We start from the raw sequence: 26,871 nt of genomic DNA, 5'->3' as shown, positions 1-26,871 counted from the left end.
GATTACAGGAGCAAGAATGGAAGTCTGGCTTCCATTCCTTTTAAAGACAGGATAAGGGGGCCGTCTGTGATGTGTGAGAACGTATCTGAAGGGCTGAGCCCGGTGCCCGGTGCTTAACTGGGGAGCTTGGCTTTGCTGGGGCCCCGGGGCAGCACCTGCTGATCTGAGCCACTCCCTTATCCAGGGTGAGGATGCCAGGAAGAGAGGTGACTTCCCCAGGAGTCAGAGCCAGGCCCCAGTGTGTACTGATGCCCTGCCCCACAGCAATCAGAATAGGGCTGAGGCAGTGCTAGGTGGCTCCTCGAACTCTAGTACTTATTTATTCTTTCGACAGTGGCATTCACAGGGCATACAGTTACCCATTTTGGACTCCATGGCTTTTAGTACGTAGCAACGTTGTGTCACTTTTACCTCAGTCTAGTTTCAGAACGTTTCACCACCTGTAACAGAAACCCCGTGCCCACTCAGCAGTCACTCCTCACTTCCCCTCCCGAGGCCTGAGTCTGCTTTCTGTCTCTGTAGATTTCCTCAGTCCAGCTCTTTCGCAGAAACGGAACCATGTGATATGTATTGATTGTGTCGGGCTTCCTCCTGCTAGCGTCATCTTTTCAGGGTTCACCTGCATTGCAGCCTGGATCTAGACTTGCTCCCTTTTTAAGGCTCAGTCATATTCCTGTGTGTGGGTGAAGCACATTTTGTTTACTCATTAATTCATTTCATTCATCAAACCCAAATTCTTTGAGTATCTAGTCCTGTTGAGTGGCAGTGAGGAAGAAAAACTGAGTTTCCATAAATCGAAGTGGTATCATAGATTTGTTGTGATTTTCGCATCCACTTGCTGAGATAAAGCAGTGTTATTTTTTTCTTTTTTTTTTTTTTTGAGATAGATTCTTGATGCCCCCCAGGCTGGAATACAGTGGCTCAATCTTGGCTCATTACAACCTCCGCCTCCCAGATTCAAGCCATCCTCCTGCCTCAGCCTCCCAAGTAGCTGGGATTGCAGGCATGCATCACCACGCCTAGCTAATTTTTTTTTTTTTTTGTATTTTTAGTAAAGACAGGGTTTCACCATGTTGGCCAGGCTGCTCTCGAACTCCTGACCTCAAGTGATCTGCCCACCTCAGTCTCCCAAAGTGCTGGGATTATAGGCATGAGCCCCTGTGCCTGGCTAACAGAACAGGTGCTCTCGTTCCTTTAATTCTTGTGTTCCAGTTTTCCTCAGGGTTTTTGTGGAACAGGTATCTGCTTGAGAGATTGTCAGCATTCAACTTTTGTGTAATAACACAGATCAGGTGCTCCTGGTGGACAGTGTGACCCAGAGTCAAGGATTTGGTGATGTTTTGGGCACCTGTATGTGGTTTGGTGCCTGCTGAGCTGCCCCCAGGCACTGCTCCTTGGAGCCAGCGCCCAGCCTCTCCTCGTCTTTCTCCAGCTGCACCAGGAGGCCAGAGCTGCCCTGACCCAGGCTTCCTCATCAGTCCGGGCTGCCACAGTGACCGTCATGGGGGCCAGGACTCTGCTGGCTGACCTGGAAGGTACGTGTGTCTGGCTGACCACTAGGCTCTGTGATACACAAACGCCCCTGACAGCCACTCAGCTGTCGCCTCATCCAGGGCAGGCTTGCGGAGGACTGGAGTCTGGTCTTGTGGGCTTCATTAAGCCAAGAGGACTGTTCCCTCCACCTCTCAGGATCCCGCCCACTCCCATAGACCTCTCAACTAGGACATGCCCATGTGGCTCTCCCGTACATCCTGGTCATCAGACCACATGCAGAGCCCTCAAAACCCAGTAGGAGGAGACTCTGACGTCATTGTCTGCCCACCCAGGTCAAGTCCGCTCTGGCCCGGGCACCAGTTAGTTACCTGGTACAAATATGGCTGTCCTGGTCCAATGCTGAGTTGGGGCTATGAGAAGGATGGAGTTTCTCTTTAGAAGGGGCTATGGGTTCATGCCAGTCCAGACCTTTCTTGAGCCATAGGAAAATAGGCCCAAGTGCCCCCATTTTGCAAATGGGTAGACTGAGGAAAGGAATTGCTATTCATCGCTGGGTCCGAGCTGAGCTGGGAATAGAAGCCAGCAAATATTACGATTCTGCAAGTGTCGGTCTGTGTGATAAGCTTCTGTGATATCCAATTTGCTACAGAGAGAAGCCCCCTCACCTTTATTTATGGCTCTTTATCCAATGGGCTGGATAAGGCAGGAGCGTACTCTGAACCCCCAGATGTTTCTTGGGGTCTGAGGCCAGAAGCCAGGCTTCTGCTGTTGTCTCGGTTCTGTGGCCTCCTTCCCAACCCTGCCCACGGCCCGGAAGAGATGGAGCTCTAGGTGTGGACCCACCTGATCTGGGGCAGCAGGTGGGCTGGTCCGTGCCTCCTGACCCCAGCTTCCTGGTGGCTTGAAGCCCTAGTCACCCACCTTTTGGGGGCTTCCTATGGGGAAGGCGTGGCCACATGTGTTTAAGCAGCTAGAGTCATATTTAGAAAAAGGTACATTCAACGATTCATAATGACAGAATGTTAGCATCTTAGAACGTTAGAATTATAAGAGGTCTGAAAGTCATCTGCTGCAAATTTCACACCTGGCAGCGGACCCATCCACTCTTAGCTTGCTTATCTCCAACCATCGGGGGCTCGCTGCTGTCCAAGGTTTCACCTTCTCATTGTTGGGGTCTGAGAATCAGAAAGCTCTTGTATGTAGTAGATGGAAATTTCCTTCCACGGCTCCCATATTCCACAGGAGGGGTTAACCTCAAACCTCTAACCCCATGCTCTTTTCCCCATGCCGATCCCATTTTAGAGACACCCCCTCTTGCCACTAGTTGGCCTGTGCTCAGTTGGTGCTTAGGATAAAAGGAAAATTCATGAAGTGAACTGTGGAGCAGTCTTCCCCAGGGTGTGGCCCCGGGTCTCCTAGCCTATGATACGTGCTGCCAGGAGAGGGTTTGTGATCAAATACGTTTAGGAACTGTCTCTTACTGCCGCATCCTCTTGAGGTCTTACAGAGAACACTTGAGAATATTAAAGGCTCTGAGAAGGCCTGTAATACAGAAACCTGCTTCACTTTAAACTTAATTGATATTTCCCTCTAATGTTTATTAACATCGTGGAAAATTAGGGCTCCGCAGAATACATGTTGAGAAACACCAATTTTGCATATAAGGAGCAAAGCAGATCTAATTTCTGGGTAGAACAATTCTATAATACTATGCCCCAAAGATTAGAAGACCTCATTCTTTTAAAAATTGACTTCGACTTTGTCCACTGTAATCAGTACTTTTTTTTTTTTTTTTTTTTTTTTTTTGAGATTGTGTCTCACTCTGTTGCCAAGGCTGGAATGCAGTGCGTGATCTCAGCACACTGCAACCTCTGCCTCCCAGGTTCAGGCAATTCTCCTGCCTCAGCCTCCTGAGTAGGTGGGATTACAGGTGCCCACCACCACACCTGGCTTTTTTTTTCTTTTTTTTTTTTTTTTTTTTTTTTTGTATTTTTAGTAGAGATAGAGTTTCACCAGGCTGGCCAGGCTGGTTTTGAGCTCCTGACCTCCAGTGATCCACCCACCTCAGCCTCCCAAAGTGCTGGAATTACAGGTATGAGCCACTGCATCCAGCCTGTAATCAGTTCTTTTGATGATAAACTTCCTTTAGAATATTTTTTTGAGTTGGGGTCTCACTCTGTCACCCAGGCTGGAGTTCGGTGGTGCAATCATAGCTCACTCTAGCCTCAACTCCTGGCCTCAAGTGATCTTTCCACCTCAGTCTCCCAAGTCGCTAGGTCTATAGGTGTGTGCCACCGTGCCCAGCTAAGCTTTTTCCTTTTTGTAGAGATGAGGTCTCACTGTTTCCTAGGCTGGTTTCAAACTCCTGGCCTGATCCTCCTGCTTCAGCCTCCAGAGTAGCTGGGATTACAGGTGTGAGCCACGGCACCTAAGTAAATTTCCCTTAGAATTTTATCTGAAAGAAAGGAAATAGCCTCTTTGTTTACAAAGAAGGAAACTGCTTCTTATTGGATAATAAAATCTATGGGAGTTGTAACATTTTGGCCAGGTGTGGTAGTTCACACCTGTAATCCCAGCACTTTGGGAAGCCAAGGTGGGTGGATCACTTGAAGCCAGGAGTTTGAGATCAGCCTAGCCAACATGGTGAAACCCCATCTCTACTAAAAATACAGAAAAAAAAAAAAAAATATATATATATATATATATGTATATATATATACGTATATATATATATATACGTATATATATATATATACGTATATATATGTATATATATATATACGTATATATATGTATATATATATATATACGTATATATATATATACGTATATATATATATATATATATATATATATATATATATACATATATATACATATATATATATTAGCCAGGTATGGTGGTTGCGCTTATAATCCCAGCTACTCAGGAGGCGGAGGCAGGAGAATTGCTTGAACCTGGGAGGCAGAGGTTGCAGTGAGCCGAGATCTCTCCACTGGGCGACAGAGTGAGACCCTGTATTTAAGAGAGAGAGAGAGAGAGAGCAAGAGAGAGAGAATTGTAGTATCTCCCTTTTTGTCTTGGTTGCTTGAGAGCTCAGAGGTCAATAGAACATTCGGTTCCTGCAACGTCATTATCGAGATTTCCGGACACTTTTCCCTCCTCCTCTGTCCTTCCTCATCCCTCCAGTTACATTGGACTCTGGGTTTTCCATGGTAAGGATCCATTTGTTGATTTACCGGTCACTATAGACTGCCTATTGTTTAGACATAGGCGGTACATGAAAATGCCGAGCTAAGCGGACTGAGCTGTGGACTGTGCTAGCCCCCACCACTGGCCCCAGCATTGACCACCATGTAATAGACATCCTCGTAGAATATGCATCTGGAAATTCCCCAGGCCGTATGTCTATGTCTCACTTGCTTTCGTTTTCTCCTGGATGAGTCTGAGAAGGTGATACGCAGCTTTCAGGCACCTCGAACCTCCACCCGTTGTCCAAGGGTCTATGGCCAGCCAGGCAGCTCTGCCAGTGGCTGCCTGGGAGGAGCTGGAGGCATGAGCCCGGTTCTCCTGACCCAGCCTCAGCCCGGTTTGCAGGAATGAAGCTGCAGTTTCCTCGGCCCAAGGACCAGGCGGCTCTGCAGAGGAAGGCAGACTCCATCAGGGACAGGCTGCTTGCAGACACGGGAAAGAAGACCAAGCAGGCGGAGAGGATGTTGGGAAACGCAACCCCTCTTTCCTCCAGTGCCAAGAAGAAGGGCAGGGAAGCAGAGGTGTTGGCCAAGGACAATGCCAAGGTCAGGGCTCTGGCTGTGACAATAGCGGCCTCCTGCCTTCCGGAGGGACCACCCTTCCGTAGGCCTCTTCCCAACATCCGTGCTGACTCCTCCGCACTCACTGCTCAGTGGGCCCAGGCACTTAGCTCAGGGACTCCAGGTGCGCCTGTGGGTTCCTCATGAAATAGGTGTCGTTGCTGTCCCATTGTACAGGTGAGGACACTGAGGCACAGCCAGGCTCATGGACTTAACCAGGACTCACACCTGGGTCTGTTTGGCTTTTCTGCCTAAACTTCTAGGTTTTTCTTTTCTCTTTTGTTATCTTTAAGTTTGCATTTATTTATTTCGCCTGTCTTTCTTTTTTAAATTTTTTTGTTTCTGTAATTTTTTTTTTTTTTTTTTTTGAGACAGTCTTGCTCTGTCACCAGGCGCCATGCTAGAGTGCAGTGGCACCATCTCAGCTCACTGCAACCTCCGCCTTCCGGATTCAAGCAATTCTCTTGCCTCAGCCTCCCGAGTAGCTGGGACTACAGGCGCGCACCACCATGCCCAGCTAATTTTTGTATTTTTTAGTAGAGAGGGGGTTTCAGCATGTTGGCCAGAATGGTTTTGATCTCTTGACCTCGTGATCTGCCCACCTCGGCCTCCCAAAGTGCTGGGATACAGGCATGAGCCATCATTCCCAGCCTGTTTCTATAATTTTTTAAGACAGAGTCTTACTCTGTGGCCCAGGCTGGAGCGCAGTGGTGCAATCGCAGTTCACTGCAACGTCCGCCTCCTGGGTTCAAGTGATTCTCCTGCCACAGCTTCCAGAGTGGCTGGGATTATAGGTGTGCTCCACCATACCCAGCTAATTCTTGTATTTTTAGTAAAGTGAGGTTTCACCATGTTGACCAGGTGGTCTCAAACTCCTGACCTAAGGTAATCCATCTGCCTTGGCTTCCCAAAGTGCTGGGATTACAGGTGTGAGCCACTGCACCTGGCTTAATTTTTTTTTTTTTTTTTTTTTTTTTTTTTTTTTGAGACGGAGCCTTGATCAGTCGCCCAGGCTAGAGTGCAACGGCATGATCTCCGCTCACTGCAACCTCCACCTCCTGGGTTCCAGCGATTCTCCTGCCTCAGCCTCCCAGGTAGCTGGGAGTACAGACATGCGGCACCACACCCAGCTAATTTTGTATTTTTAGTAGAGACGGGGTTTCACCATGTTGGCCAGGATGGTCTCGATCTCCTGACCTCAGGTGATCCACCCCCTTGGCCTCCCAAAGTGCTGGGATTACAGGCATGAGCCACTGCCCCAGCCTAAAATTGGTGCCAAATTCTAATGAATGCCTATTTCCCCACCTCTGTTCCTGGCTCTGTTACTCACACACCAAGCAAACTGTCTTTATGGCGCCTAGAGAACGTGCCAGATTTGCAGTTGGGGTCCCCAGGCTTGACTTCTTCTCATGATACTTGGGCTTTGGCCAGCCCCTCCAACACCCTGTGCCTCTGTTTCTTCATCTGTAAAATAGTTGGAATTTCTCCTCCTGAGAGAAACAGGTGGTATCCAGCAGTGTGCACTGTGCCCACTACCTAGCCTGCATTCCGTACATATTCGTTGCATGCATGCATGCATGAAGGATCAGCCTGGTGCAGGCGACTGCTTGGCATTCTTGCCATAAGAGCTATTTACCTGCAAAAGGACTTATGGCACTCACCTCTTCTTCCTCCACTGCCGCCCACCCCATAGCTCGCCAAGGCCTTGCTGAGGGAGGGGAAACAGGGGCACCACCGTGCCAGCCAGCTCACCAGCCAGACGCAGGCCATGCTCCAACAGGCATCCCAGCAGGTGCTGGCATCTGAAGCACGCAGACAGGAGCTGGAGGAAGCTGAACGGGTACGTGTGCCAGGGCCCCCACCCCATCGCCTCCTGCCCCCAGCAGCAAGGGTGGGGGCGCCACTCAAGCTGTTTCTCCCTCCTCCCTCTGGAAGGTGGGTGCTGGGCTGAGCGAGATGGAGCAGCAGATCCAGGAATCACGCATCTCCCTCGAGAAGGACATCGAGGCCCTGGCAGAGCTCCTTGCCAGGCTGGGTAAGGAGACCCCAGGGCTGGCCTCTGAACCCCTGGCTCCCTGGGGCACCTCTAGGATCTTCCTGTGAGCTCCAGTCCTGGGGGAGATTTCCTCCCTGTCCTTACCTCCATGCTTCCCACAGCCCCATCTTTATGTTCAATCACAAGCGTTTGTAACCACGCCCAGGCCCCTATGCCATGTGAGACAGGGTGGGTGTCTAAAAGTGAATTCACTTTGAGTAACTCTTTGTGCCTCCAGAGGCCTGTATTCTTGGAGGCAGAGCAGGGGGTCACACAGAAAACTCACCATTGGCAAGAACACCTACAGGCACGGGGTGAGCAGGTCAGCCCTCGGGGGATGAGGACTCAGGAGAAGAAAGACTGTCACAGCAGGAAGTGTGGCGTCAGGTGCTGGTTTGGAATCAGACCAAGAGTCAGGTCTGGCTCTGTCCCTTCCTTGGCCATTAGACCTTGGGCAAGTCACACCACCTCTCTGAGCTGCAGATCCCCCATCTGGAAAATGGGAGTCGCCGTGGGGTGATTTAGAAAGCTCTTACCACAGTGCATGGTGTATGTGAAGAGTGAGGAAATAGCAGCTCGTAGGAAGGAGATTAGATTCAAGATGGGCCTTAGCAAGGAGGGATTTGAATGAAGGGAACAGCACCTCCCAAGACATGAAGGTCGCAGAAGCCCGGTGTTGGGGAGACAGCAGACAAGGCAGTTGAGCCAAAAAGAACAGCATGTGTTTTTTCAAATTTTAAAAGACACATAATATTTTCTTTCTTTTTTTTTTTTTTTTCTAGATAGATTCTCAATCTGTCACCTAGGCTGGAGTGCAGTGGTGCAATCTCGGCTCACTGCAACCTCTGCCTCCCATGTTCAAGCAATTCTCCTGCCTCAGCCTCCGGAGCAGCTGGGACTATAGGCACGTGCCACCACGCCCAGCTAATTTTTTGTATTTTTAGTAGAGGCAGAGTTTCACCATGTTAACCAGGATGGTCTCAATCTCCTGACCTCATGATCTACCTGCCTCAGCTTCCCAAAGTGCTGGGATTACAGGCGTGAGCCACTGTGCCCGGCCAATATTTTCTATGTTAACCATTTTGAAGTGTACAGTTCAGCAGCATCGAGTACATTCATTGCTGTGTACCCATCTCTGGAGCTCTTTCATCATCTCCAGCTTAAGCTCTGTCCTCCAGAAACACTAACTCCCCATTTCCCTCCCCCAGCCCCAGCAGCCACCATTCTACTTTTGTCTCTGTGAATTTGACTACTCTGGGCCAGACACGGTGGCTCACGCCTGTAATCCCAGCACTTTGAGAGGCTGAGCGAGGCAGGCGGATCATTTGCGATCAGGAGTTTGAGACCAGCCTAATGAATATGATGAAAGCCTGTCTTTTCTAAAAATACAAAAAAAAAAAAAAAAAAAAAATAGCCAGGCATGGTGGCACAATGCTTGTAATCTCAGCTACACGGAATGCTGAGGCAGGAGAAAAGCTTTAACCTGAGAGGCGGAGGTTGCAGTGAGCCAAGATCGTGCCGCTGCACTCCAGCCTGGGTGACTGAGTGAGACTCTGTCTCAAAAAAAAGAATTTGGCTACTCTGGGGATCTCATATAACTGGAATCATACAGTATTTGTACTTAAAAAATTTTTTTTTAGAGACAGGATCTTGCTCTGTTGCCCAGGCTGGAGTGCAGTGGCGCAATGGTGGCTCACTGCAGTCTCAGACTCCTGGGCTCAAGCAATCCTTCACTTCAGTCTTCAAAGTAGCTGGGACCATAGGCACGTACCACCATACACTGCTAATTTTTGTTGTTGAGACAAAAACATATGTTCCCTATGTTGCCCAGGCTGGTCTTGAACTCCTGGGCTCAAGTGAACCTCCTGCCTTGGCCTCCCAAAGTGCTGGGATCACAAGCATGAGCCACTATGCCTGGCCTTATTTTTCCTCTTTTGACGGACTTATTTCACTTAGCAGAAAGTCATCAAGATTCACCGGTGCCAGCATGCAGGCCCACACTAAGCTATTCACACATGTCATCTTACAGAATTTTCATACCAAGTTTTTTTGTTTTGTTTTGTTTTGTTTTGTTTTGTTTTGTTTTTTGAGACGGAGTTTCGCTCTTGTTACCCAGGCTGGAGTGCAATGGCGCGTCTCGGCTCACCGCAACCTCCGCCTCCTGGGTTCAAGCAATTCTCCTGCCCCAGCCTCCTGAGTAGCTGGGATTACAGGCACGCACCACCAGGCCCAGCTAATTCTTTTTGTATTTTTAGTAGAGACGGAGTTTCACCATGTTGACCAGGATGGTCTCAATCTCTCAACCTTGTGATCCACCCGCCTCGGCCTCCCAAAGTGCTGGGATTACAGGCTTGAGCCACCGCGCCCGGCTCATACCAAGTTTTTAATGCAGGGACAGTTTACTCTTTTGCCGTTTTGCAGATGAGGAAACTGAGGTGTGGAGAGTTTATTTTTATTTTTTATTTTTATTTGTTTTTTGTAGAGACAGTGTCTCCTTATGTTAACCAAGCTGGTGTTGAACTCCTGGCCTCAAGGGATGCTCCCACCTCAGGTTCCCAAAGTGCTAAGATTATGAGAGAGAGCCACTACACCCAGCCTAGCACAGAGAGGTTAGATAATGTGCCCAGGGTCCCACAGCCAATCGGTGGGGAAGCTGTGGCTCGCCTGCGGGTCCAAGTGACTCAGAGCGCATGCAGGTAGCCATTGGTTGACACCCAATGGCCCTGTCATGGAGCAGACACTCTCTTCAACCATTCCTGCATTGTCACTATCATTCATTCACTTGTCACTCTGTGTCAGCCCCGTGCTTCATACGGGGATGCAGAATGAACAGCACACACCTGGCCCCTGCTCCAGGAGCCCTAGGCGGCCTGGGCAGGTAGAGTGGGGCCTGTAACTCATTTCTGAATCTCTTTGAAGGCCAGGCTGTTTGGACTTGGCTGTGGGCAGTGGGGCCTCCTGAGGGCTGCCCAGATCAGCAGGGCCTGGGCTCCCCTCTGCCTTCTCTTGTACCCTGGCTCTCAGCTGCCTGTGCAGGAAATCCAGGGCCTCAGGGAGCCATGGGGCCCAGTGGAATCCTGTGGGGTTAGAAGCAGCCACTTGGGACTGGACACGGTGGCTCACACCTATAATCCCAGCACTTCGGGAGACCAAGGCAGGCAGATCACCTGAGGTCAGGAGTTCTATACCAGTCTGGTCAGCATGGTGAAACCTATCTCTACTAAAAATGCAAAATATTAGCTGGGTGCCTGTAATCCTAGATACTTGGGAGGCTGAAGTGGGAGAATTGCGTCAACCAAAGAGGCGGAGGCTACATTAAGCTGAGATCACACCACCGCACTCCAGCCTGGGCAACAAAGTGAGACTCTGTCTCAATAAACAAATAAATACAAAAATTAGCCAGGCGTGATGGTGCAGGCCTGTAATCCCAGCTACTCAGAGGTTGAGGCAGGAGAGTCACTTGAACCCAGGAGGCAGAGGTTGCAGTGAGCTGACATTGTGCCACAGCACTCCAGCCTGGGTGACAGAGTGAGACTCTGTCTCAAAAAAACAAAGGAAGAAGCAGCCACTTGGGACTTACCTCCTCATTTCCATCACTCTCCCACCTGGCTGAACTGTGTCTTTCAGTTAAATGTTACACTTAGTGACAAGGTGACAAGGACTAGATGGGAGAGTAAGCCTGCAGATTCGACTCCATAACCATTGCTAGCAGTTCTTTTTTTTTTTTTTTTTTTTTTTTGAGACAGAGTTTTGCCCTTGTTGCCCAGACTGGAGTGCAGTGGCACGATCTCAGCTCACCACAACCTCCACTTCCGAGGTTCAAGCGATTCTCCTGCCTCAGACTCCCAAGTAGCTGGAATTACAGGCATGTGCCACCACACCTGGCTAATTTTGTTTTTAGTAGAGACGGGGTTTCTCCGTGTTGATCAGGCTGGTCTCAAACTTCCGACCTCAGGTGATCTGTCCGCCTCAGCCTCCCAAAGTGCTAGATCACAGGCTATCATCACCTGACCCCAGACTTAGGGTCAGGGTTAGGATTGGTGTTGATGCTTGGGAAGATACCAAGAAGTCCTTAACCCCAGGGAACAGAGCGAAGACATGCAGAGGCCAGAGCTAAGACCCCGCTGCCTGCCTTCCAGGCCTGCGGTCCCTGCTCCAGCTGCCTCCCAGCCTCTCGCTCTAAAGCCAGAGACCCTGTGATTTGCTGCAGGGGCTGCCCACATCCAGGCACACAGGCAGCATCTGTAAATGTGTGCTGTCAGTGAATTGAGCTAGCACGTTCCAGCCGGTGAAAATCACAGGGGCCTCTCTCACGTGCTGTTTTGTAGATGAGAAAACTGAGACTCAGAGAGGACTCACCTAAGGCCTTCATTTTTTTTAAACAGTAGTATTAAAACCATCAACAAAAATGTGCCACCCAGGGGGATGTTCCAGTCTTTTCTTGGGCCCACTGGGAGGCATGGGCCCTCAGCCACCTCACAGCCTCTGGGTCCCTGTCTTTCCCTGGTGGATGGTGGGCCGTTGGAATCCTGGGAGGCCTGAGCTGAGGAGAGGCTCAGGGGATGGGGGGGTGCCCTGAGGCCCGCAGGGCTGCCAGCTCACAGGGAGGCTGTTTGTGCCCCACCACAGGGTCGCTGGATGACCATCAAGCCCCAGCCCAGGCCCTGAACGAGACTCAGTTGGCTCTGGAACGCCTGAGGCTGCAGCTGGGCTCCCAGGGGGGCCTGCAGAGGAAACTGAGGCTGTTGGAGCAGGAATCTGAGCATCAGGAGCTGCAGATCCAGGACTTTGAGAGCGGCCTCGCCGAGATCCGTGCCGACAAACAGAACCTGGAGGCCATTCTGCACAGCCTGCCCGAGAACTGTGCCAGCTGGCAGTGAGGGCTGCCCAGACCCACGGCACACACTCCCCACCTGCTGTTTACATGACCCGGGGCGTGGACACTACCCCACAGGTGTGCCCATACCAGCGCACCCTGGAGCTGGCTGCTGTGGACTCGATCCCAAGCGAATAGTCACACTCCCTGCTGAGTCTGTCTGTGGCTTCTTCCCTGCCAGAGGACTGAGTGTGCGCAGTCAATTCACCTGGGCGTCGGTGCACACTCCCACCCCTGCGCATGCATAAATAGGCACACTCTGGCGTCAATAACACATACACACGTGAGGGTGCATGTCTGTGTAAGACCCACACATTTTCAAGTCCAGTCCATCCAGTCCACAGCTTACTGTCCACACACATGACAGTCTGCAGCTGCTGGGAGAGCCACCTGTGCGCTAGGCACCCTCTGGGTGCTGGGGAGGTTGTTACAGGAGATACCCTGGGGTGCCAACATCCATTCACTCCAGACCACAGGGAGATCTCAGCAGATCTGCAGAGATCAAGCGGTCAGCAAGAGCCGAAGCCCCCAGTTCCAGAGATGGCTGCGCTGTTTCATGACGGCTGCCTGACATCTGTCCCTGCATGCACGCCCCACAGCTCCACACAGCCAGGAGACCAACAGGCCAAGAAATGCAAGATTCTGGGAGGGTTCTCAGCAGTGGAACCTGAGGCCCAGAGAGCCCTGAGGCCATGGCCAGGCCTGCTAGTCTGGCTAGAGCAAGGTCCACTGCTGGTGGGGGTGTCATGGGCTTCACCGGATCCTTCCCTCTCAGGGTCCTGGGACTGCACCAGACACCCCGAGGGAATGGCCTGCGCTGGCCTGTACTCACTTCAGCCTGTGATCGATCCCAAGAGCCAGCCCAAGAGCACCGAGGTCAGGGGGCTCAGGCCATCAGGAGCGCCCCTTTGTGCCCCCAGCAACCCAGCTGACCCTTAATTGACGCTTCCCAAACCAGCCCTGCAGCAGCACGTGTCACGGAGGTCACAGGGGTGTGGAAACCTGGCTGCCATTCCAGTCTGTCCTGCCTGGGAATCGCCCTGTGGCCAGGCCCTCGAGCCCTGGACTTCTCGGCATTTCCTCTTGGCACCCCTCCCCTCTTCCAGGCCCTCTTCCAGCAGACCGCAAGGCCTTGGCATTGGGAAGACAGACGCCTCTGTGGCTCCAGCCCCTACCCACGGCTTCCCTGACAGGGGCAGGGGTGGGGCAGCAGCACAGACCGATTCTGTTTAACGTGGAAATAAAGGACCCTTTTACTGGGCAGGACAGTGCCCCTCATCCTCCCTGCTGGTGGGCAGCCAGCCATGGCCCTGGCTGTGGGTACTCACATCACACACCTGGTAGGTGGCCAGTGTGTGGACTGGACATCGGCAGGAAGGTAGCAAAAGCTGAGCTCATGGCTGGGCCAGTACGTCCATTAGAGGGATTCGCTGGGGTCCTGTGGCCACAGATACCTACCTTCTCCTCTTAGGCACTTACCACACAAAGCCTAGGAACTGGGGAGTGGGAGGGGTGAGGTGCAGAGAGGCCCTCAGCTGACCTCTGCTTCAGGCTGGAGATGAACTCACAGCCAAGTGTGAGGACGGCGAGGAGCAGGGAGGGGCACCATCAGGGACGGGAAGGGTGTGGGTCAGGCCTTGAAAGGTGGGGAGGTAGAAGGGGAAGCAGTCCAGGCAAGAGGGCGGACAACAGTCCAGGCCCGCAGGGTGGGGGCTTGGCCGGCTCTCGTCACTCCAGGAACCCAGGTGGAATGGGGTGGGATGTTGGAGCTGCTCACTTAGGGTTCTTGGCCCCAAGCCTCAAACCCCTCCGGAGGTGGTTTCAGCAGAAAAGGGGTGTTGGGAGGGTCACTTGGAAGCCTGGGGTAGAAAAGGCGGCCAGGCGTTGGAGATAGCCTAGGGAGGAGAGCCTGAGACAGACTGGCTTCCCTCTTCCTCCCTCCCGCCTCTTCTTGCTCTCCTCTCCTGTGTCTGCTTCTTTCTTTTCTCTTCATTTATTATTATTTTTTGAGATGGAGTCTCACTGTGTCACCCAGGCTGGAGTGCAGTGGCACGATCTCAGCTTGCTGCAACCTCTGCCTCCTGGGTTCAAGCGATTGTCCTGCCTCAGCCTCCCAAGTAGCTGGGACTACCGATGCACACTACCACACCCCACTAATTTTTGTATATTTAGAAGAGACAGGGTTTCACCATGTTGGTCAGGCTGGTCTCGAACTCCTGAACTCAGGTGATCCACCCATCTCGGCATCCCAAAGTGCTGGGATTACAGGTGTGAGCCACTGCACCTGGCCCATTCTTTTCTCTTTGCAAAGTGGCTTTCTTTGCTTGTGCCCAATGGGAGTGGACACCCACCCCAACCGACATCCCCCTTGATGGCCCCAGGTGTACCTGTCATCAGATCCAGTGCTTGCAAGAGACAAGCTGGTGACTCTGTCCTGATTCCGGCTTCTCGGCTTAGGTGAAGTCCCCCCAATCCCTGATGAGGATAATGAGGATCTCTGGATCCAAGGCCACATAATTATGATGGGTGCTGCTCCCCCCAACCTAATGGGAGACGGTGTTCAGAGCAGAGGCGTGCTCTGCCACGGAAAACTATAAAATCAAGGCTATGGTGGGGGATTGGCGTGATTAAGCTGAACTAGAGAGTGACTCGGTAGATGCCTGGGCAGAGGTAGAGAGGCTGAAGGCTGGGGAGCTGCTGCTGCACAGCGAGTCTGGTGATTGGCGTCTGGTGTAAATGATGTCGAGAAGATGGGGTTCTTCCAAGATCTCTGGGATAGGGTCTGATGTCCCCCTCGCTCCTCCCTCCACTTTCTCCGCTGGCAGCACACAGTCGCCCTGCTACCTGCTCTTGGCATTCAGCCATTACCCACACAAGCTGTGGGTCCCTCGAAGCCCAGTCCCAGTATCCCCGACGGGTGGAGCACTTGGGCCTGACATCTTGTGACTCACGCAGTCTGATCATGCCTGGTGCATGTGCTGATCTACTCTCCGGCCTCAGAGGTGGGGCCGCTGCCAGGTGGAATGCGGCAGCTGTTGAACATCTGGCTAGCAATGCAGTCCAGCAGTTGAGCAGGAGAAGGTGGGGTGGCCCTTGCCCTGCGGGATGGCTGACTGGGGCCAACCAGCCCAACTGGCCAGGGCAACAGGCTGCTGGAGCCTGGAGGGGGAAGTGCATTATGAGGGCTCTGTCCTAAGTCAGCTCCCATCAACCAAGGGTGGTAACAGTAAGTTCTACTCTCTGCTTAAACCATCCAGCAAGGCATCCAAGTTACAAAAGCCCCTGCTTAGTGAGTTCTGGATTACTTCATTCTGAAGATCGGGGCCTGAAGCTCAGCAGGCCAAGTGCCTCGTCCAAGGTCATGCAGCTTGGCCAAATCCAAATCCTTGGGTAAATGGACAGAGGACCATCATCTAGGAGAGGCAGGAGCTGGTCATGCTGGGGAGGAGGGGCCTGCCCCCTGGACTGCTGCCCTGACCTCAGCCCCATTCCATTCTGCCCAGCTCCTCACTGGCCATTTCCCTCCCCAGGGACAGCCACAGAAAAAATGATGATCTCACCTGGGCGACGTGGCTCACGCCTGTAATCCCAGCACTTTGGGAGGCCGAGGCAGGCAGATTATCTTAGGTCAGGAGTTCAAGACCAGCCTGGCTAACATGGCGAAACTCCATCTCTACTAAAAATACAAACATTAGCCAGATGTAGTGGTGTGTAACTCTAGTCCCAGCTATTTGGAGGCTGAGGCAGAAGAATCATTTGAACCCTGGAGGCGGAGGTTGCAGTGAGCCGAGATGGAGCCGCTGTATTCCAGCTCCAGGCAACAGAGTGAGACTCTGTCAAAAAAAAAAAAAAAAAAAAAAAAAAAAAGATTATTTCAGGGTCCCAAACCTAGGAGTCTGATGGAGATGTCTATTGGGAAGGAGACTTCCTGGGTATAATCCTGAGGAGGCCCGCTGGGTGTGCACGGTGGGACCATTCCCAGTGCTATCTGCCCAGGACAGCGCCCATCTACACCTGTGGCCCAGCATCATGATGAGGAGTACCCCCTTCACTCTGGCTGTCCTGATTTGGACACTAGATTTGACGGTCACCCTGGCCACAGGTACCCAGACCTGTGCCCTGAGCTTCGCTACTCTTGGAGTCATGGGCTGGTTTGTCATCCTGGTGGCCTTGCGCCCCAGGTCCAGCTTCCTGACTTTTCTCTTCTGGAAATGGGAATGCCGAGTCCTAGTTCATGGAGTTTTGAGTATGAAGTAACTGGTACACAGTGCACAGTGCCTGTCAGTGCCCAGGAAATCTGTTCCATAGTGACTGCCCAAGAAATGGTTTTATTAACAAGACACGAATTCATTCCAGTTGCTTTGACGGGCCACTGTTGTCGCAGCAGTCCTGTTGTTTGAGCGCTGCTGACTCCCCGGCGGCACTAGGTCCTCTCAACCACCCCAGGAAGTTCATGCTAAGATCCTCGCATCTCATTTCTGTGGCAGGGACTCGCTGAGGTCCCGAGAGGGGCAGAGAAGAGGGGCGCGGCCGGCCCGCGCTATGCGCTTTCCCCGTCCTCCAGCAGAGGGGCGGCCGGCGGGCTCCGCGTCCCGCATAATAGCGGCTTTGATGCCCGCGGACAAGGAGGTGGGAGGGGAGGGAAGGGACGGGCCGGAGGGACGGAGGGAGGGGCCGGCAGCGGAGGGAGGGGTGTGTCGGCCGCCAGCGCCGTCCCTCCGCCCCTCGGTCCCGCGGCCACACGCAGCCAGCCGGAGCTCGGACCAGGCGACTGTGCCTCCTCCCCGTCCCTCGCCGAGTCCGCGAAGCCTGGAGGTGGCGGGAGCCCTGCGCTCGCCATGTCGGTCGCGCTCAGCAACAGGTTCCAAGGTAGGTGTCGCTGTCCCGGGGCCACCACCTGTGCGCGCCTGGCGGACCACGGGGTCCACCGCGCGGGAACCGGGCGGGGACGGGGGCGCGTGGCCCAGAGAGGACCCCGCTTCCCGGGCCGCCTCTTTGTCTCCTCCAGGAGGGAAGGCGTTCGGCTTGCTCAAAGCCCAGCAGGAGAGGAGGCTGGCCGAGATCAACCGGGTAAGCGCCGCGCCCCGGGCAGCGCTCTAGTCCCGAGCCGCGCGCTGTGCGGGTGCCACCTCCATCCGCGAGGCCGTGCCTGACTCCAGATATACCCTCTTCCTCTCTTTCCCCCGAGCTTCCCCCAGGTGCCTCCCTCTGCCCCCATCCCGTCGCCTCCGACTCCAGGTAGGTCCGCCTCCGCCTCCCGCCTCCGGTCCCGGCGTCTCGGGTTGCAAGTTGTTACACTTGCAACTGAGGACTGGGGAGGTGGGGCCGGGTCAGGAGCTCGGATGCCAGCCGGCTCCGGGGCTCCCTGCAAGCCCGCTTGGGAGTAGCCCTAGAATTTGGCGCGGGAAGAGCCCCAGGCCAGTGATCGCTCCAACTCAGAACACAGGCTCGGGGTCATTAGCTGGTCTGTCGCCCAGGCTGGAGTGCAGTGGCCCAATCTCGGCTCATTGCAGTCTCCACCTCCGGGGTTCAAGCAATGCTCCCGCCTCATCCTCCTGAGTAGCTGGGACTACAGGCACACGCCCCCACGCCTGGCCTTAGCTATTGTTATTATAAGGTATTCAAGAGTACAAATAGAAGACTCTGATGGGCTAAAGATCCTGGCAGTTTCCCATGGTCTCCTGCTTCTCGGCCACACCAAACACATCACTCCTCTTCACTCCAGCTTTCAGGAGAGGTTGCCCCATCCCGTCGAATGGACTTGATACTTTTCTTGCTGGTCCTGGTGGATTTCTCGGAAGAAATCCTGCCTGCTGTTGCCAGGCGCCCAGTGAAAGCTCCATAAATTTGCTTAGATTCTAGAAGATAAGGAACAATGTCAGGACCTGTCTGGGTTGGCCAATGCTCAAGGGCAGTGCAGCCAGTGGCTTTAAAGTTCTGCTAGACCTGAGCTCAGATCTGGCCTCCGTTGTGTGCCAGCTCTGTGGTTCTCAGCAAAGGGCCTCTCATCTCCAAGCAGGGCATTGTGCGGGCTCAGAGAGGGAAGGCATGTAGCCTGCGTGGTCCAGCACCCAGCATTCAAGAAGCGCCCAGAGAACTAGCATGATTTCCTGAGATGGATGTCTCCCAGTTTTCTTCTTAACCGGTGGCAGAGTCATACCCGCTGAAACAAGGCTTGGCATTCCTCCTGCGGGCTCCCCTGGACCCCTGGACACCAACGGTCTAAGCCCAGTGGAGAGTCTGGAAGTGGACCACTGGTGAGGTCAGCAGAGCCCTTGAAGGCTGTGGGAGGCGAGTCCAGAGCCTGGGGCCCGGCCGTGATATTGCCTCTTGCCGGCAGCGTGCGGTCTTGGTTCCCCCTTGGTTTCCTTGGACTGCTTGGATGTGGGCAGCCTGTCTGTTTTCCATCCTCTGGCCACAGGACTCCCATTCAGTCCCCAGCTACAGGGCTCTGGGGACCTCAGGGTTCCTCCCTCCAGGTAAGCTCTGGCCTCCTCACCGCCACCCTCACCCTGCCTTCTGGGGGCACCTTGAAGTCAGCTGGAAGGTTGCCTGGACATCTGGCTGGGGTGCTCACGGGTCTAAGGTCCCTGCTGGGTTCCTTTCCAGTTCACTGTGTGCCAACCCAGTCTGGGGTTTGGCTGCTCTGGCCCTCTGGACAGAAGGCTGGGACCCTGACCTCATATAGCCCTCTGGGTCACTCGACCAGGCAGGTTCTGAGCCAGCTGGATCCACCCACAGCCAGCAGACCCTGAGCCAGAGACAGCTGGAGATGGGGATGAGGTGACCACAGTTGGACAAGCCAGAAGAGCTGAGAGTGCGGGGGACTTTCCGTTTCAACCTCGCCCTTGGGGAGGTGGATGGAGGGTGGGGGCAGCTCCAGGGTTGCTTTGGGAAGTGGACTGGCTTGGCTTAGAAAGGGGAGGGACTACAGCTATCGGGGGCTTATCTGGGCAGCACTGGGACTAGGGGAAGTGAGCAGGAAGGTGCTGTGGTCTAACCACCTCAGGACAGTGCCCAGAGAGGGCAAGCAGCTGACCCAAGGCCACACAGAAGCCAGTGACAGAGCTTGCAACCCAGCGTCCTTCCCCTGCTAAGATGCTGTTCTGAGACCCAGCAGGTGAGCCCAGCTGCTACTGGGCTGCTGAGGCCCAGGATCTGGGGCCCTGTGGGAAGGTGGTGCCAGTATCACACGGGAAGCTTGAGTGCTTCTCCGCCACAGTGGAGCAGGGTGGCCCCACCAGTTCAGTCATGAGGTGCCTGCAAGCACTGATCTGTGATCTTAGGCAAGCCACTTCGCCTCTCTGAGCCTCCTTCTCCAAAAAGATAATGGTGGTTGCGATTTTTCAGTGAGGCAATCTATGTAAAGCACCCAGGAGAGCTGGCTGCGGTCCTTACAGTTATCAGGACAGTTTTTTTTTATTGGTGGCCTCAAGCTACAGGGAGTGGAAGATGCTGCCGTGGCTCATGCTGGTTGCTCAGCCCCGCAAAGCCTCGTCTTCCCCGGCCTGAAATGGGAGCAGGGATCTCTGCTCTTCCTGGAGTCCTTGCAAGAATTAGCCAATGGAAGTGGATGGGAGCTCTTTGCAGGTGGTGGGGGAGTCGCTCTGTGTGGGAGTCTGAATCTGGTTCACTCACAGCCATGGCTGCAGTGGAGAGACCTTGAGGTGGGTGGATTTTAGGCAGAACTTTGCTGGCAGCCCGGACTGCCTTCCTCTCGGGTGCAGCTTCGCCACCCCACTAGAGTGTGGATTCTGGGGGCCTGGGCTAAGCCCAGGATTGGGCTTCTCAACTCACCGCCAAAGAGTCCCTGCTTCTGTACCAGGCAGCTTGGGCACTGCCATGCCTGCTGCCTGGGCACAGCCCAGCTTGGCCTGCAGATCCAGGGGCTTCTCTGGGCCAACACCTAGTTCCCTTTGGGGCCTTTCTCCTCCCTCGGTGTGGGCAGCTTCCAGAGGAGCAGAGTAGCTCAGCCTTAGCTTTTTTTTTTTTTGAGACAGAGTCTGACGCTGTCACCCAGGCTGGAGTGCAGTGGCACGATCTTGGCTCGCTGCAACCTCTGCCTCCTGGATTCAAGTGATTCTCCTGCCTCAGCCTCCCAAGTAGGCGAGACTACAGGCGTGCACCACCACACCCGGCTAATTTTTTGTATTTTTAGTGGAAATGGGTTTCACCGTGTTGGGCAGGCTGGTCTCGAACTACTGACCTCAGGTAATGTGTCCACCTAGGCCTCCCAAAGTGCTAGGATTACAGGTTTGAGCCCTCGCCCGGCCCAGCTTTAGCTTTTTGTGGTTGTTAAGAGAGACGGGGTCGGCCGGGCTCAGTGGCTCACACCTGTAATCCCAGCACTTTGGGAGGCCGAGACGGGTGGATCACGAGGTCAGGAGTTTAAGACCAGCTTGGCCAACATGGTGAAACCCCATCTCTAGTAAAAATATAAAAATTAGCCGGGAGTAGTGGTGCATGCCTGTAATCCCAGCTACTCAGGAGGCTGAAGCAAAGAGTCACTTGAACCCGTGTTCTGGCAGAGGGGGGCGGAGGTTGCCGTGAGCCAAGATCGTGCCACTGCACTCCAGCCTGGGTGACAGAGCGAGACTCTGTCTCAAAAAAAAGAAAAAAGAGAGATAGGGTCTTACTCTGTTGCCCAGGCTGGGGTGCAGTGGCCCGATCTCGGCTCATTGCAGCCTCTACCTCCCCAGCTCAAGCGATCCTCCCATCTCATCCTCCCGAGTAGCTGTGACTATAGTCATGTGCCCCCACACCCAGCCTTAGCTACTGTTATTATAAGGGATTCAAGAGAAAAAATAGAAGCCTCGAATGGGCCTAGAGATCCTGGTAGAGGAAGGGAGCTTGGGGAGCCATATGAAAATGCGCCTCTTTTTGGTTTCACTTTAGTTTTCGCTGTTGTTTTCTGAACACTTGGTGTGTGCCCGTCCTGTGCCAGGCGTCTGTGGGCATTATCTGGTGAATGCTCACTCTAACCCAGGGAGGTAGGTATTGTTCCAATTTTTGAGAAAATGAGACTCAGAGAAGCTGGGTAAATTGCTGGGTTTAAACAGCCTGGATTTGAACCCAGCCTATCTTCTCAATCGCTCAGCTTGGCTGGTTCTCCTGCTGGATGTACTGTGTGTTTATGTGTGTACATAGCAGCACCACTGGAGTGGGCAGAACTGGCCGGCACCTCCTACTCCCCCTACATAGCTGGCATTCCCTACACCCCGATGGCATGGTAGGTGACCCCAGGCCAGCCGGGCATGGCCTTATATGGCAGCAGGAGAGATTTTCTCCAGCTTCCCACAGGGACAGAGAGAAGCCAGCAGGGCTGGAGCGGGGGCACTGCCCCTCAGGGTGCCTGTGTCCTGGGGCTTAGCAGAAGGAGTCCAGGGGACAGCAAGGGCTGCCACATGAGCTGGCCAGCAGGCGATATCATTAACACCATAACCAGCCGTGGCTGTGCTCTGTGCCCGTGGATGAACGTCATCTCACTGACCCCGAAACAGGGCACCCCAGTAGACAGATGCACAGTGAGAATCTGTAAACAGCCCCATGGGACGAGGGTGGTCATGACTCTTTTTTTTTTTTTTTTAATTATTTTTTTGAGACAGGGTCTCACTGGGTTGCCCAGGCTGAAGTGCAGTGATATGATCTCAGCTCACTGCAGTCTTGACCTCCTGGCCTTAGGTGGTCCTTGTGCCTCAGCCTCCTGAGTAGCTGGGACTACGGGCACGCACCACCATGCCAAGCTATTTTTTTTGGGGGGGGTGGAGACAGATTTCACCACGTTGCCCAGGCTGGTCTCGAACTCCTGAGCTTAAGCAATCTCCCCACCTTGGCTTCCCCGAGTGCTGGGATTACAGGCACGCATCACCATGCCCAACCATGACTCCCATTGTGGAGATAAGGAAACAGAGGCTCAGCAGGATGAAGTCACCTGCAGGGTCACCCAGACAGGAAGTGGCAGAGCTGGGATTCAGACCCAGTCACCCTGGCCCTATCCACCAAGTGGCTGCAGCCTAGCTATGACACAGGCCTCTCTTGCTTATGTAGATAAGGATCCCTGGCTGCCGTCCCAACAGTCCAGCCTTCCTGGGTCGAATGAAGGGCACTCGGCATTCCCTGTCACATTGAGGCACCTAATTTTTTTTGTTTGCTTGTTTTTGTTTTTTTGTTTTGAGATGGAGTGTCACTCTGTCGCCCAGGCTGGAGTGCAGTGGCATGATCTCAGCTCACTGCAACCTCTGCTACCTGGGTTCAAGTGATTCTCGAGCCTCCACCTCCTGAGTAGATGGGATGACAGGCAGCCATCACCATGTCCGGCTAATTTTTGTATTTTTAGTAAAGATGGGGTTTCACCATGTTGGCCAGGCTGGTCTCGAACTCCTGACCTCAAGTGATCCACCCACCTCGGCCTCCCAAAGTGCTGGGATGCAGGCATGAGCCAGTGCGCCTGGCCCCTGATGGTTTTTTCAGAAGCCACCATGTGTCATCTGCACTGGGAAGACCACTGGGCAGGGCAAGCTGGGTATCTTTGCCAGGGGTTGTATATATATCCCCTGCCCGTCCCCCAGCAATGGGGGACCTCTGAGACCTGACCCAGGTGAGTATGCAGGTGTGTCTTTTTTCCTGTATACCCGGCAGTGCCACTCTGTCCCTGCCCAGGTAAATGTGCCCAGCTGGCATTGCCGGGCACCTGTCTCTCTTGCTCTTCCTTAATATATTATAAAGGAGTTAGTGATAAGTGACCACGTGAGCCTCTGAGGATTCAGTGTCCCCTGCAGGTCCAAGCAGTTATGACCTTGGTGTGGCTATGTCACAGGAAGCTGGAGATGGAATTTCTGCAGGGTGTGCTTTATTGAGTAGCTGGTTGGGTGTTTTTCTTTAGCTGCCCCATCTGTTGGCAAGGACGCAGCCTCTGAATGAGGCCCCAGGCTGCCGTGGGGAATGTGAGCCCGCTGTCCTTGTGGGTGCACGTTACAGGCTCCTGCTACTCCCCAGGTGCCAGCACCACTGTGTCCTGGCCCTGGCCCTTTAAGAGCCTGTGAGCTGCGTCAGAGGCCCCACGCCCTGGCATGGTGCTTCCTGCCCTTGGAGTTGTTGTCCAAGGCCTGAGCCACCAGCCTCTTGGATGGCCTCCAAGATGGTGATATCCGCCCACCCCAAAATTCTGCTGCAGCTGATACAGAAAGACAAGCCTGGAGGGCCAGGAGCAAAGGTTCGCCAGAAGGTGCTAGAGGTACCAGCTCGGAAAGAGAGTTAAGTCAGCGAGGAGCGAGCAGGCAGCACAGCAGGGGCTGCCAGCTTCTGATGGGTTTGGAAGCAGCCCCTGCTGGGCATAGCACTTGGGGAGTTCGCTGGGGACAGGGATGGGCTCGGGGGACTCTGGCAAGCATCGGAGGCTGTAGGTGACCAGGAAAGATGGCAGTGAACAGGTGCTGTCGGGGACTGAGATGTCGGGGAGCACTCAGACAGGTTGGATGGCCCATCACTGCCAGGTCAGCGGGGGGCCGAGGACAAAGCAAAACTTGCCATTGGAGGGATGGCCAGTGGGCCAAGGCTCGCCGGGAGGACTTCAGGGCATCACCCTTCCCCTGCACACACCTGCCTCTCGATGTGGCTTGAGTTTGGATGATCCCAAGACTTAATGATAATTTTGAACACTTAGCAAGTGTCCTGGGAGCCAGTCTCTTTCTGTGGAATTCACTCCTCTCATCCTTACCACAGGCCAGGCACTAGGGCGGGAGGATAGCTTGGGTCTGTGAGGTCGAGGGAGGCAGCAGTGAGCCCTGCAGTTCGTGCCACTGCGCTGTAGGCTTGGGAACGGAGCAAAACCTGACTCGAAAAAAAAAAAAAAATCCTTACAGCAACTCAGTGAGGAGGTTCTACATAACACTGTGATCCCATTTTTATTTATTTATTTATTGAGACAGAGTTGCTGTATCACCCAGGCTGGAGCGCAGAGGTGCCATCTTGGCTCACTGCAACCTCCACCTCCCAGGTTCAAGCGATTCTCCTGCCTCAACCACCTGAGTAGCTGGGACTACAGGCACGCACCACCACACCCGGCTAATTTATTTTTAAGTAGAGATGGGGTTTCACTATGTTGGCCAGGATGGTCTCGATCTCTTGACCTCATGATCCGCCCGCCTGGGCCTCCCAAAGTACTGGGATTACAGGCTTGAGCCACCATGCCTGGCCTATGATCCTACTTTATAGATGAGCCCACTTTATAGAAGAGGAGACTGAGGCCCTGCCCAGAGCCAGAGCTAATAAGTGCTGGAGCTGCAACCCTGGGAAGCTGTCCCTGTGTCCTGCACACCCTGTGCCCAGAGAGCTGATGTGACGCTTTCAACCATTGTAACTTCAGGCAAGGCCCGTCCCTTCCGGCACCTCGGTCTCCTCAGCCATTGAACAAGGAGGACAAGCCGAACGCTGTGAGGAGTCCCTTCTGGTTCTGTGGTTGGGTGGATATTTTAACATGCCTGCCACCTCCCAGGCCCCACCCTTGGACGCTCTGGTCCCCGGGGACTGAGAAGTAGGCTCAGCTGCCTGTTTGTCACCCGAAGCTCCTGCCCGCTTGCATTTCCTGACCCTTTGCTAGAACTGATCAGGCCACTGTGGCCTCCAGACCTGCCCCTCAGCATGTCAGTAGCCACTTGCAGAGCCCAGAGGCTCCCTGCACCTCTCACAGCTGCTGCCCCACCCCAGCACTTTCTGCAGCCGAGAAACTTTGCCTTTGGGGACAGTGGGTTAGATTGTGTGTGGAGGATGGGGATAGAATAAACCCCCACATCTCCCTGGAGGGCTATAGAGTGGTTCCCTGGCCTCCAGAATAACCTCCTGCAGCTGCCGAAGAGGAAAGGTAACTCCCAGTATTGATTTTCTTTGCCAGAAACCTGTAGCCAGGTTACCTTCTTGTTTGGGGCAGGCATAGACCCTGAATGGCTAAAACTTTGCAATCTTGAGAAAGCTGAGCCACCTCTCTGGGCCTCAGTTATCCCATCTGTCAAACGGGGATACCTTGAAAGGGGAGAGAGAAATCATAAGTGGCCACAGGGAGGGAGCCTCCTTCCCAATCTGTTAAATAGTCTATGAGGGTCTATGAGGGTTCTAAGCTAATCGTATGGGTAGAAGTGTTAGAAAAAAATATCAAGTCGCTAACATTTATTTAGTATTTGCCGGCCAGGTGCAGTGGCTCATGCCTGTAATCCCAGCATTTTGGGAGGCTGAGCGGGGTGGACTGCTTGAGCCCCGGAGGTCGAGGTTGTAGTAAGCTGTGATTGTACCACTGCACTCCAGCCTGGGCAACAGAGCGAGACCCTGTCTCAAAAAAAAATTTCACACAGCCACGAAGTAGATTCAAACTCAGGCATTCTGGCTCCAGAATGCCTTTTGCTTTTTGGTTTTTTGTTTTTTTGAGACAGATTTTGCTCTTGCTGCCCAGGCTGGAGTGCAATGACGTGATCTCGGCTCACTGCAACCTCTGCCCCAGGGTTCAAGTAATTCTCCTGTCTCAGCCTCCCGAGTAGCTGGAATTACAGGCACATGCCACCTTGCCCAGCTACTTTTCGTATTTTTAGTGGAGACGGGATTTCACTATCTTGGCCAGGCTGGTCTTGAATTCCTGACCTCGTGATCCACCCACCTCAGTCTCCCAAAGTGCTGGGATCACAGGCGTCAGCCACTGTGCCCGGCCCAGTTTGCCCTCTTTTTTGTTTGTTTTGCTTTTCCTCCAAATACCTGGGGTGGTATCTGTCTCTGTCTCCTCTGCCTATCGACCCAGGGTCAGGGCAGCCGAGGGTCCTGGATAGACAGGGTAGCTGTGCATTGGGCAGGGACTGGGGGAGGATGCCTGCAGGGAGGAAGCTGTGGGCTGTGCACGAGCAGGAACCAAGAATCTAAAGCTCGGAGGTGTGAGCGGCCATGGCAGCCTGGCTGGTGGAGTCCTGCTCCTGCCACTGCCCACCGGGCACCCCCACCCCCTGCCCAGGCATGGTCAGCACAGCTGCCCTAAGCCCAGGGCCAGCGAGGGCTGCTCACGAATGAGTGGCTCAGCTGCTTCTCCCACCCTGGTCACTTGTAATCCAAGCATTTGTTTTTGTTTTAAGACAAAGTCTCACTGGATGGCTCAGGCTGGAGTGCAATGGTACGATCTCAGCTCACTGGTTCAAATGATTCTCCTGCCTCAGCCTCCCGAGTATAGCTGGCATTAAAGGTGTGTGTGTTTTTAGTAGAGATGGGGTTTCACCATGTTGGCCAGCCTGGTCTTGAACTCCTGATCTCAAGTGATCCACCCGTCTCAGCCTCCCAAAGTGCTGGGATTACAGGCATGAGCCACCACGCCTGGCTGCATTTATCATTTTTGGCTCTAAGGAAAAATGAGAGTCCAAACCCTGAGCCCCTCCAGTCTCTGTCACACAGTCACACACTTTTGCAAAGCTGCCTGACGTTGCAGGGCTGAGTATGGAGAAAGTAACTCTGGACTGAATGGCAGGCATCTCCACTCATTCAACAGATATTTTTAGATTTTTTTTTTTTTTTTTTTTTTGAGACAGGGCTGGAGTGCAGTGGTGCAATCAAAGCTTACTGCAGCCTTGACCTCCTGGGCTCAAGTGGTCCTCCAGCCTCAGCCTCCCAAGTAGCTGGGACCACAGGC

The 26,871-nt window shown here is 53.6% G+C and overlaps 2 protein-coding genes across 4 annotated transcripts in view; both read left to right on the top strand.

Annotated features, from left to right (window-relative positions):
* LAMC3 (laminin subunit gamma 3) overlaps nucleotides 1-13,479 on the top strand; it is a 79,361-nt gene extending 65,882 nt beyond the window's left edge. Inside the window, exons 24-28 of one of the 2 annotated variants that reach the window (XM_039461527.2) lie at nucleotides 1,433-1,535; nucleotides 5,093-5,292; nucleotides 7,001-7,147; nucleotides 7,243-7,342; nucleotides 11,972-13,479. In XM_039461527.2, the coding sequence (XP_039317461.2) occupies nucleotides 1,433-1,535; nucleotides 5,093-5,292; nucleotides 7,001-7,147; nucleotides 7,243-7,342; nucleotides 11,972-12,222 (801 nt within the window). In that variant the 3' untranslated portion in view covers nucleotides 12,223-13,479. Of the gene's footprint in view, nucleotides 1-1,432; nucleotides 1,536-5,092; nucleotides 5,293-7,000; nucleotides 7,148-7,242; nucleotides 7,343-11,088; nucleotides 11,873-11,971 lie in introns of those variants that run through there. The other variant, XM_074394614.1, reaches the window with a different exon arrangement.
* A 3,449-nt stretch (nucleotides 13,480-16,928) lies between these two features.
* Nucleotides 16,929-26,871, top strand: part of AIF1L (allograft inflammatory factor 1 like) — a 28,280-nt gene continuing 18,337 nt past the window's right edge. Inside the window, exons 1-2 of one of the 2 annotated variants that reach the window (XM_003920873.4) lie at nucleotides 16,929-17,087; nucleotides 17,227-17,288. In XM_003920873.4, coding sequence (XP_003920922.1) covers nucleotides 17,057-17,087; nucleotides 17,227-17,288 — 93 coding nt within the window. In that variant the 5' untranslated portion in view covers nucleotides 16,929-17,056. Of the gene's footprint in view, nucleotides 17,088-17,226; nucleotides 17,289-21,224; nucleotides 23,452-26,871 lie in introns of those variants that run through there. The other variant, XM_010341402.3, reaches the window with a different exon arrangement.

The sequence above is a fragment of the Saimiri boliviensis genome, chromosome 2 (assembly GCF_048565385.1).
Source record: "Saimiri boliviensis isolate mSaiBol1 chromosome 2, mSaiBol1.pri, whole genome shotgun sequence".
Lineage (NCBI taxonomy): Eukaryota > Metazoa > Chordata > Mammalia > Primates > Cebidae > Saimiri > Saimiri boliviensis.
This window is presented reverse-complemented; position numbering and strand designations above follow the sequence as displayed.